General features: G+C 37.3%; 1 protein-coding gene across 1 annotated transcript in view; it reads right to left on the reverse strand.

The window, feature by feature from the left end:
- Positions 1-12,571, reverse strand: part of Moxd1 (monooxygenase DBH like 1) — an 84,023-nt gene that overhangs the window by 46,070 nt on the left and 25,382 nt on the right. The window contains 2 exon segments of the mRNA XM_036168969.1: positions 11,733-11,816; positions 11,964-12,131. Of these exon segments, the coding sequence (XP_036024862.1) occupies positions 11,733-11,816; positions 11,964-12,131 (252 nt within the window).

The following is a 12,571-nucleotide window of genomic DNA, read 5'->3' on the forward strand; positions in this document are numbered from 1 at the left end:
ATTACATGACTTTTATGGATAAAAAGACAGGGCACTGAATACTGTCTGAAGTAGACACTCCATAGGCACTCACTTATCCCTTGCAATTTAAAGGTGTCAGATGAAAACATGGTTCTGGTAGTTGAGATATGTACTGGGCTAGTAAGCATGTATCTAGATTGTACTGTTAATTAATGTTGCATATATTTCAGGGCTTCTTCAAGCTGAGAAACTATAGATATCAAGCACATGCTAAAAGCTATTGCCAGGTGATGGTGGTATACACTTTTAATCCCCACTCTTGGGAGGCAGAGTCAAGAATATCTCTGAGTTCTGAGTTCAAAGCCAACCTGGTTTACAGAGCTAGTTCTAGGATAGCCAGGGGCGATACAGAGAAACCCTGTCTCAAAAAACCAAAAGAAGTTATTTATTTAGTCTTGCTTTTACTTAACATTTAAAATACAGATACAGTGATTCAGTGAGAATTTGGTTTCAGTGATGAAACAGTTTCTCTAAGATTTGGTGAGATTTTTGTGTGATGAAATGATTTAAAGAAATTCACCTCTTAAAAGTCTGCTAGGCAGCCTTCAGTATTGTTTCTAGAATATAATTACATTATAAACATTACTGTCTCCACATAATGTCAGTACATCATTTTCACTAGAACATAAGACTTTTTTCTTCATGAACAAAAGCATCCTCGAGCTCTGAAGTGGCTCAGGTTTTATAATGGAGTGCAGCTGTGGCTCCAGGAAGCAGCTGGGTTTCCAGCTTCTCTATTTCTGCAAATAAATATACAATACACCAAGGAATAAATGATGCCAATACCATAGAATTATAAGATTTGTTTTTAATATTGCTATGTGTATGTCTGTGCCTGCCTGAGTTCATATTTCCTTCATCATCCCATGTGTGTGCCATCCCACAGAGGGCAGACAATAGCACTGGATCCCCTAAGCTGAAGTTAGATGGCATTGTGAGCCACCATGTGGATACTGGAAATAAAACCTGGGCCCCCTCCAAGAGCATCAAGTGCGGCCACCTGAGTTCCCCTTGACCAGCAGACTACAGCATTCTGATAGTAGATGTTCAACATGTGCTCAACCTTCCATTTTACTACTATAAAATGGACTCTTAGTGTTACTATGAAACACACCTTACTGAGTGCTAGAAAATATTAATATAACAAGTGCCATCTGAGAATTTTAAATAAGTACAAAACAGTAATTCTCAAAGAGTAGGCTGGCATCAGGGTTAGTTGGGGAACTTTTCCCAACAACATCAACAATCACCCCTTCACACAGGAGTTGGCACCATCCATAAAGGTCTAACTTAAATGATTTTTAAGCTGTCCCCTAAGGATATGAACTAAGCAGAGCAATAGTTACTCAAAAGAGCAAGATGTATCCATAAGGTTTTTAAATTTGGTGTGATTTCCCCTTTCTAAAATAGTTATATTATTAAGCTTTTATTTTGACTTTTTGGTGAGTAAATAACCTTAATAGTGTCTCAATTCAGCTTTGAGAATGTAATTTACAAAGTTGTGAAATATAGTCAATTCATGAACAAACTTGAATTTCAAATATCTCACTTATTAAAAGTCAGTTTTTTTTACTAATTTTTACTAATTGTTAAAATTTCCAACTATAAAATCTATAATAATTTGACATCAGTTGGGTATGATGTATACTAATATGATTATTTACACTGAAGATTGTAATATAATCTGTTTTAGGAACACACAAAAGTTATCTGCATTACTTTTGTAATTTTAAGATAATTTTGTATTACAACATAATTTACAAAATATGTAAAGAAGCACTTACAAATGTAGGTATTTATAAATGCCCAGGTTTGCCAATTACACTACTTAGTGAATGAAGGCACACCATTCTTAAGGATTAATAATAACGTGGAACCACTTCTCAACATCACAGATTTACAGTGTTTTGGGTAACATGAATTTCATCTCCTAGAGGCACCATGGTATTGGTTTTCAAGTGGCCTGTGGTTGGGGTAGGATTAGAATCTAGGATCCCAGTGGTTCTTAGGCAACTCTGAGATGTCAGTTTTCCCAGCTTTCTTCCCAGTGTGTCCTTTTCTTGGTTTACAAGTACTACAGGGGTTTATAAGGCCATACGCAAATTTTAGTATTTCATCTCAGGGGTCACTTTATATAAACCACTGTCAGGATGGGAATAAAATGGCCCATTATCATTATTTTCATTTCTGAGGAAGACTTTTAACTCAGCCAAAAAGCTGCAGACTTGTTTCCAAGGACCTTATGCTACAGTGTATGCCCAATAAGATTAGAGCTCATCACCTTCTTGTCATTTAAATTATTGCTAATTCTTTTCCCCCAGCATCATCTCAGATTCAACATTCTGTCCCTTTCTATAGCCATATGTATAATCTTTAGTCTAAATATCTTAACTCTAAACTTAAACAACTTCCTAAATCATTCACGAAGCTTTATATGTATCATTAATCATTGGTAGTTTTCATGTGGAGCATTGAAACTCCAGGCCTCTGTGTACTCAGATGCCACACAATGTCTGCCAGTTCCCAGGATCTTTAAGCTGAAGTTTCTGAAGTTTCTGGTTGGGATCACCTTATGTAGCCTGAGAAATATGTTTACATTCTATGGAACTTAAAAGCATCCTTGCCCAATATGGTTCTGTATACTTCAAAGTTTGTTAAAATGCCACAACTCATGTTAAGTGTTCTTACTTCAACAAAAGGAAAGCAACATTAGCAAACTTTGGGAAGTGGTGAAAATGTCTTTTACCTTGGCTTTGGAAATAAGGTCAGGGGGATTTACATGTGTTCAAGCTCATCAAATAGGGCACATTAAACATGTACAGTTCTTTATATACCATATGTCTCAGTAAAGCTGTCAATAACAGAAACTAAACTAGCCTGAGCTCTGAGAAGTCTACTGAAAAAACTTGGGCTGAATGTGTGCTATCAGACATTCCCCACATGGATCTTTTTTTTTCATTGTAATACAAATATCTTGTGTATGTTGGGGCCAGGGATTTGGAGTCAAAAGGCATGAGTTAGTAAGACTATACAGAGAAAGGTCTGTTAGTTTTTCACTGAGGATCTATGCTCAAATCTTGGCTCTGTTTCATATGCATTGTACATTGTTGACTATGTTACTTTGACCTTGCCTGACACCAGAAAGTTGTAGAAAGTGAGTTTGTCTTGTAAGGAAATATGAAATCCTGATGAGATGATATATCTAAGTAGCAAAAATAAGCAAAGGTTTTACCTAAATACTTCCTTGTGTCAAGGTAGTCATTCATATCTCAATATCACCAACATCTACTAATCTGGCTGGACCACCCATACCTAGAATTCAATATAAATTTTTGTGCTCTATCCATAAAAGTGATGATAGAGTCTTTTGCCAATTTTACAGACATTAACTTCCATTATATGTGCCAATGCTTTATCATGTTTTCATCCAACCTCTGGCACTACCTGAAATAGATCCACTAGATAGGTGGTAGAACATGAACCGAGGAAAATAAGTATCCAATGTCTGTCGAAAATGTCATTATTTAAAGTCAGCATATGCAAGACTAATGGGAGAGCTAAGAATGTCCAAGAATGTCCCAGAGGAGAGTCACCAGCTGGATTTTGTCCTTACTTAGACAAGAGTAGGGGAGAGTAGCTTACATTTCACTTGGCTTAGAGTAATGGGAGCAAGCAATGAAATCTAACTCGTCGGGAATCTTTCTTTCAAAATAAAATAATGACTTACTGCCTACCCTGTCCTCTGTGCAGCCTATGAGAAAATACTAGAAGTCAGTTTTTGTCATCCCATCGCTATAATCCCCTTCGAGGGAAGAAAACAAGCAGTTACGAGCTTGTTATGCAACAGGTGGTTTCACTTGTCTTTATTTAATCTTCACTGAGAATGACTTTTCCTACTTTACGACTGAAGAGGCAAGCTCTGATAGTTTACCTTGCCCAAGGGCACTTAGCTAATGAAAAGCAGAATCAGGATGCAGTCACTGTGAACTGTTCCAGCCCATTTCAGGAAAGCCTTGCCTCTGTCTTATCCGAAGATTTAAGAGGTTTGAAAACCATGGTAAATTGGTAACATGACTTAGCCCGTATTAAGCCAATCTATGTGAGACATGTAAACACTCATTTGATAATGACAACCAACAATTGAGACAAGCTCTTTTACTAGCCCTGTTTGTAAAAGGTAGCCTAAGACTTAAAGAAGTGAAGTAACTTGCCTGGGATCAACATCTAGTGGCTAAGGAGCCAAGATTTGAATCAAAGACTCTGCTTGAGCCAGTACATAATAGAGACTGTAAATGTGTGTGATTTCATTGTTTCATTTAATGTAAAACCTTTATATGTTCATAAGAAATTGTTATAGAAATGAAGTAGTCATTGAATAATAATAGCAGCAAGTTCAGTAAGTTATAGGTATGAGGATTAAAAGGTGAACAGTTGATAGCCCAGACAGAATGAAGTCTCCTGATCTCTTTTTTACAAATTGAGTCTTTCTGTTAACATACTAGACTGCCACAATTGTGTCTACACTTCCCAGAGTCTTCTGGTGGAATGCCCAGGAGAGGATTGAGATACATCAAAATCTATGGTAAAGGAACCCCTACAAGGTCTTTTAACTTCAGGGGGAGGCATTTGCACTCTGGACTGCTGCAGGGTTGTGAGAAGCCAGAGTATGGGAATCTCAGACCACGGGACATCTGGTCTCCCACACAGACTTCAGCTTTTGTTTTCAGCAAGTCATAGATATTTAGAACCAGAAAGAGCCAATTGAGATCATCTGGTCAAATCTCTTTATCTGACTGGGGAGGAATTTGAGGAGCAGGCAAGGTTAAGTGTTTTCTCTAGGGTCGGAAAGCTAATTAGCAGCAGAGCAATAAATCATGCTCACGAACAGACATGCTTTCAGAGTGAACTCAATAACTTGTACTCTGTGTGACCATGAAGAACACCCAGGTAGCTAGACAAATCCCCAATGTAGCTGTGACACAGATGTATCTATGACATATACATAGATCTGTGACATAGAGGATACAGAGCAAAGTCTTTAAAACCGAGCACTCATATCAAAAATACTTATGTGCTACTTCGAGTCACATAAGCAGGGCTGGTGTTGCTGCTAACATCTTTCCATCCAAACTTTTAGGTTTAGCCATAGTAAATACTCTAGTCCTTTCATCTCTTTCTTCACACACACACACACACACACACACACACACACACACACACACACACACACACACACACACACACACACATTCCTGTTTATATAAAATCAGATTACTTAAATATTAGGGATATAATTATCTTACACCAATAATCTTTGTGACACAAATTGTCAAAATGTGGATTTTTGAAATTTTATATTGACAGCATTAACTTTTACTAGAATAGTTAGTGTTGCAAAGTTTTTAAAAGGAGTGAAAGGTGTTTTCACATGAGGCTTATTGTGAAAGTTCATTTGTCTCAACTTGTTAAACAGATCCATCTAAAGATCCAAAGATTTGCCTCCAGGGACTATGGTAAGAGCCAGGGATGAAAGGGAGACAGCGGTGAGCAAAAACCATCTTCCAGGATCAGAGAAGATCTGGGAAAAGCACAAACAACCATTGAGTCAGAAGTCGATAGCAAACATCGAGTTTCCCACAGGAGAAAATGAAACAGGAGGTGGACACATGAAAAGGAAGCAAAGCATGGAGACATCCTGATAACAAGATCAAAACCGTTTCCATGAGGAGGAAAGCCAACATCAATTAAGATGTCATTTCAGGGGGAAAACAGGAATGAGATGTCCTGTGAGAAAAAAGCTGATTCTGCAGCTCACAAAAACAAGTCATTTTATACCAATCATGCTCAAATTCTCATGATTACTAATATTTACTCCAAAAGTTTACCTATTACCACATCTGGTGTTTTTGACATGCTTTAATGATGAAGTTCTCCATACAACAACATCCTTTTATTTTAGGAAAAGTGTGAACGCAATAGGGAAACTGGTCAGCTGCATATATTTAATAGAGGATATGAGGACAAATATTTAAGCTATATGCCCAGGGCAGGGGATCCACTTTCTAGTAACTCTTTATCATTATACAGTATTCAGCTTTCAAGGACTCTTCATGCCTCTTTAATGGCAGTTATGCTCATGTTTTCCTAGGAAGCATTCTCCACAATCCATCATGTGGATTTAGCAGCAATATTGTCCGAAAAGCTCAGAAGTATGTCTAATCGCATGGAAGGAACTGTGCTTTGTTCAGGAACACACACAGAGCATAGATTTTCCTCCCAGGGTTTATTGAAGATGACAGTGTTTCCTTTTACCTCAACATTTTTTTAGTGCATTCTCTAAAGCACACATTTTTCAAGGTGATCTTTCGAAATGAAGTGACTGATAATCTAGGGACTCATTGTTGTTGTGTAGTGCATGTGTTCATGCAGAGGTCAGAGGTCCACACTGGATGTCTTCCTCAATGGCTCTCGCATTGAACCTGGAGTTCAAATTCAGCTATACTGTTTAGCAAGCCCCATGGGTCCTCCTATGTTGGTTTCTCTGGAACTGAAACTACAGGCATTTTACATGGGTGCTGGAGATCAAACTCAGTTCTTCACGCCTACTCAGAAAGCACTTTACTGACTGAGTTATCTCCCAGGCTCAATTATGTAGGTTTTATTTAAATCCCTGAATATCTAAAAAGGCTAATGGAAAACCTCTCAGCAACTCAGACACCTAACAAGATGTTCATCAAACTAGCAGCTGTTTGTTGCAAATGATGTATTATTTGACAGACTAGGTGTCAGTTTAGTCATGGTTCTAAATATTAAACCCATTTGATTCATTCCTTTGTCATAGTAACATTGTTAATAATATCTACCCCCCAATTTCTAGGAGGGGAAATTAGTAGAGAAAGGTAAACAGTTTATCATTAGTCAAAGCAACCCTATCTTAAACCTCAGCTCTGGTTAAACTTTTAGCATGGCACTTGTCCTTTCTTGGGCTTTCAGTAAATATAGTTTTCAGTGAAAAGTCATTCCAGGAGAAACCTAAACCTAAATTGCCCAATAACAACAGTCAGGTTGATGAAGAGTTTCTGTGTCTGATGTTGTGCTGAGAAAAAAAAAATCAAACTGCCCAAACTCTAGTTTAACTCTCAGTTTTAACAACTCCTGAGGTAGGTATTGTTTCCATTTAGTGAAGACTGGGATGTGAAATAGCCAACACCTTTACCAAAGACACGTTGCCAGGGTTCAGGTTCAGTAAGGCTTGTGGCTCCCTGTAGGAAACCAGTAAAGACAGGCTTTGAGGAGATGCAGGAACCATGATTATTCTGAGCTACACATAGACTATTTTCTTCTCTAATAGAGCCAGCTATCAATGAATACGTGTTGGTTAAATGATATTGTGAGATATTTGATCTCACCGCGAAACTCCAAGAGTGTGTTAATAAAATTAGCCTTGGATCAGGGGCGAAGCCAGGGACTAGTTGACAGGAATTAGCCATAGAGAGGATGGAGGACCAGGGAGATGGATAGAGAGATGCACAGGAAGTAGTAGGGAGGGACTTAGAGATTTGAGGTCTTTTTTGGTCTGGGACCTATGGAGTGATGCACTTGCTGGGTCTCAGGTAAAAAAAAAAAAAAAAGGATAGACCAGCTGGTCGCTGCTCTCACCACCTCTTTGATCTAACAGGTTTCCACTCCCAAGTCTTTATTGGTAATAGAACAACTCAGATAAAAACAACAAAATGATGTACCTGTTTGAACAGAAAAATTCAAGGTGCAGATTACCCGTGAAGAGAATTCCCCGATGACCTGATGATAAAAAACCTTAAGGGATACTGTATTAAACCAACTAACTCCAGCTTCTAATGCAACATGTTTAAGTGTTATTTGTCATGACAATTTTTTTTTTTTTTTTTTTTTTTTTTTTTTTGCTGTTGAGCAAACCACATGAAGAAATCATTTATTAAAAGGAATTCCAAGCTGAAGGTAAGGACACAATGTGGAAAAGCTAAATAAAGCAGCCCACGCTGAACTGTGGCAAGATGGGCTGGAACATGGGTTACCAGTGTGGGGAGCAGATGATGTGAACAGATGATCCCAAGCAAGAAGAGTGGGCTTAATAGAAATTACCAAAAACTTTCTACAATTTCCACAGTCACTTGCAAGAATGAAATGCTGTCATCTAACACACACATTTTTAAAGTCCTAGTATTTTACAAGTAACCCAGGCTTGCCTTGAAGGGACATTCCTCCAGCCTTAGCCTCCTGAGTGCTTGTAATACAGGGATACCATTATGCCAAGTTTCAATTCACAGTTCAACCACTGTTTTTCAATAATCAAATCAAAATCACTATATTGAAGTCATAAGAGAATTTTAACAAATAATTTTTGTTATAATCCCATCTTGCTCCAGAAAAATTACTTATTTTGTGATTTTAGTAATTTTCAATATCAATTTACCTTATCATTTCATAATCCTTATAATAAATCATTTTACATGTTAAGGTTAAAATTTTAAATTTAAATAATGTTATTAACTTTAGTCACTCCCATAAATTAATTCATGATTGGGCCACTGATATGATTTATCTGTTTAGTTTTGTTACTGTTTACAGCCATAAAATATATAGCCTCAACATTTAAGCTACAAATAAGAAACTTTCTTTGAATTATAGTGAAATTTTTATCTTACAAAAATCAATCTATAGTCAATATTTTAAAAACTCAGTATAAATCACATACTTGATAATCCAAAAACTATCTTCCGTAAAAGTACTTTGTATCAGAGAAGGACCAAGGCCTAAATTTTCTTTTAATATTTTGTGCTGGATAGTTTATATCAACTTGACTAGGCTCAAGTCATCTGAGAGGAGGAAATTTCAATTAAGAAAATGCCTTTATAAGATCAGACTGTAGGCGGGCTTGTAGAATATTTTCTTAACTAGTGATTGATGTAGTAGGGCTAAATCCCTCGTGGGTAGAGACACCTCTGGGATGGTGGTCTTGAGTTCTATAAGAAAGCAGGCTGAGCAAGTAATGAGGTACAAGCCAATAATTCCTCCATGTCCTCTGCATCAGCACTTGCCTCTAGGTTCCTGCCCTGCTTGAATTCCTGTTCTGACTTCCTCCAATGATGAACAGATGTGGAAGCATCGTCAAATAAACCATTTCCTCTCTACTTTGCTTTTGGTCATGGTGTTTCATTACAGAAATAGTAACCCTAACCAAGACATATTTGTTTGTTTATTTTGTGTGTGTTTGGGAGGCATGTGCAGGCACCACAGAGGAATGCATAAATCACATATAGAACTTAAAGAACAACTTGTGAGAGTTGGTTCTCCCCTTTGACTGTGTGTGTTTCAGGTTGTCAGGCTTCCCAGCCAGTGCCCTTACCTGTAGAGCCATCTCTCCAGCATGGTGGAGCCCTGTTAACACATTTCATTGTTGGGCAAGATGCTAGGGAAAATGGGAAACACCCCCACTTGTGACTTTTCAAACAAAGCAGGAAACTTTGTTTCTATGGGAAGATTACATATTGCCCTTAAAGTATTAGAGATCATCTCTTCCAGGACAAAGAGGCTGGAAAGTAGATGATATCTCTAGGAAAGTTCCAGACCTTTGAATTTTTTGTCAGAAGCTTATTAGAATTTTATTATAGCATTTAGTAAAAATAAAACAGCTTTTGAAATATGGTCTGTAAACAACTTTTACAGCACAAATATTTTGACCCTGTTCCCAGTAGGGCTTGATTCTTTGTATGTTGTCTTAGTTGGATGATTGTGCTCCAACTAAGTGAACTTTACTTTGGGGGCTGTGAGATAAGATCAGAAATCGATCCTGTGAGGGATACTGTGAACTGATTAATAGAATTTGAAGTGCTGTCACTAAAAGTCTTCTCATTCACAAACTTGACAGGAATGGCCTTCTACTTGGTGACCCTCTTTCAAACTCTGTCTTACTCAAAGTAAAGATTGATTGGGTTTTAGTAGAACTGCAAATACTACAATTGTGTGTGTGTGTGTGTGTGTGTGTGTGTGTGTGTGTGTGTGTGTTTGTATACATATGTATGCATAGAGTCTTTCATGCAATTGATTTTTCTTGCTACAAACATGTAGTAAAGGCATCAATGGGTATCTTACTTCAAGGCTCTCTTATCTGTGTGTTACCTTGAGAGGCTTGTGACAGAAAAGCTACCTAAGAATTCTCAGTGAGGTGTTAAGCAAATGAAAGCCATATTAACATTCCACAGACAGACACGATTTTCTTTATTTCATTCAATTCAATCTTTAGCATTAACGATGGTAAGAATAAAGTATGTGAGTGGAAGCAGTTAAGGATTTTACCATCTATCAAGGTTTAAGATGAATGAAGGACCTATTTTGTGAAATGTTTGTTTTCATTTTGGGACCTAGTTTTACATATGTTTCTTAAGCCAGAAGCTTGTAAATGGTGCACAGTGTTCCTGAATATTCTGTTCACTGACACGAGTAAAGAGCTCTGGCCCTGCATTAAGTACATATTTGAATCCACCTTCTGCTTACACATGCATGAAGTAAAAAATGGCTTCTTTTAGAGGCAAGCAATGCATTTACTGTTGTGTGGTTGCTAAGACAACTGTTGGCAAAATACACCCTGTAAATGTTTGGGACTATCTATTAACTCATACATTCCCCACACCCTACACAGCTGTGAAGCATCCTAGAAGCAAAGACAGATCTGGGCAACTGGATGAATACATTAGAAATCAACATATATAAGTCACTCTGGAGGGTATGAGAATTTCCTTATCTCAGCTTAAATGCTCTGAGCTTGGTAGGGGAATGTTATGATCAAGACTGTTTACAGCAGAGAAAATTGAGGCTACAGCATATTCAGAGTCATTTACCCAAGCATACAATATTAATGAATGGAAGAACCAGTTTAAACTTATGTGTCATCTAGAGGCCAGAATCTAGCCATGTGCTCCTCTTTTACATCCATACTGTTTTCATTACACAATCTGGGTGCCAACAACAGGTAGCAACATCGGGCGTTCTAAGGGTTCACTTAGTTGGCGATATTTTACTCTACCTTATTCTGTAATAGCCCTGTGGGGTTTTGGAGAGCATATAGCCTAATTTTCAATCTCCTTGGAACTGCCAATAATTGCCAGAGCCAGAGGTCTGTTCATTCATCAGTTGGATGTTCAAGTTTTGGGAGACCCAGTCTCTGGGAATGGGAAGAGAGAACTACATGTCAAGGGCAACTCGAGCTTCTCCATGTTTTGAGCTTTGTCCAATTTTTCATTTTCATCAATTCAGTAGCAATCACTAATTATCTTTTTTCCTTTCTTCAAGCAAACACCACAGTCTTTTTTTTATGACAACATCTAGTATTTTGAATGAAGCAGATATTCTCAAACAACATAAGTGGGAAATGTCAATTTCCTGCTTAGGGTTTATCAATATGTAAACACACTATTTAAAATAGCAATTCCTACTACAGCAATATTGCCTGCTTACTTTAGATGTGTAAAACTGGAAGATACCTGAAATACTAACTGTAACCCAAACTTTCAATATCTGAAAACATTGTGTGGATCAGATAAAATAGTTTCTTCTTTCTCACTAACTTCCTTATACTTAGAAATCATTTCTATATTTTTTACTATTTTCCAATTTATGAAAATTTTTTTCTTCATTCACATCAATGAAATTTGGCCCACATGAAAGTCACATACCTTTATTACATGATGCTTTTCCTGGAATGCAGGAATCTTAAACATTTGGCACCAGTATGTTGTGCCTTTATTTGGAATGGGGACCTGTCTTAAGAAGAAGGAGAAGAAAATAAAAAGTCACATTCAGTTGACATGGCATTAAACTTAATAAGATAAGTAAACAGTCTCTCATAAACTTCCAGTTAACTCATCTCTTTGTTGAAAAAAGAGAAGAGGAAAGAAGAAACTTACGTCTTGATTTACCAGATCAAAGTATGGTGAGGCTGCAGACAGCACACTGGCTTTCTCAGGGTTCAGCAACCGCAGACTCCTTGTGCCTCGATTTGAGTCATGGTACTTGGGACCAGATTCTCCGGGATCTTCGTGGTGGTATGCCCAGATAACTCTCACTGTGCTGTCCTGTTAATCAGACATAGGTACATTATGTCACATAATGGCACTTTCCTTGCCGTTGAGTTATGTTTAAATAAGTTAACTTAAAGCAGTGTATAAGAATGAAGAACTGAGAATAAAGATATATAAAGTATCCAAAGAGTTGATTCTAATCTCTCCTAAAGAACCCTAAAATGATCTAATTCTAGCCAAACTAATCAAAATACAAAGCAAGAATATTCAATTTAACAAAATTGGAGATTATGAGGGGGAATGTTATCAAGATATAATACAGAAACTCAGTAGAGAACCCCTTGAAAACTGATATTCGAATAAAATGGAAAATTAGAAGAAATGGTAAATTCCTAGATATACATGTGTTGTGTAGAAATTTCCTCTAGAATAAAATCTTCCATCTTTGAGGGACACTCACTAATCTACAGGATGTTATAAAGTGAGGTGATACA

The sequence above is a fragment of the Onychomys torridus genome, chromosome 19, assembly GCF_903995425.1.
Source record: "Onychomys torridus chromosome 19, mOncTor1.1, whole genome shotgun sequence".
NCBI lineage: Eukaryota > Metazoa > Chordata > Mammalia > Rodentia > Cricetidae > Onychomys > Onychomys torridus.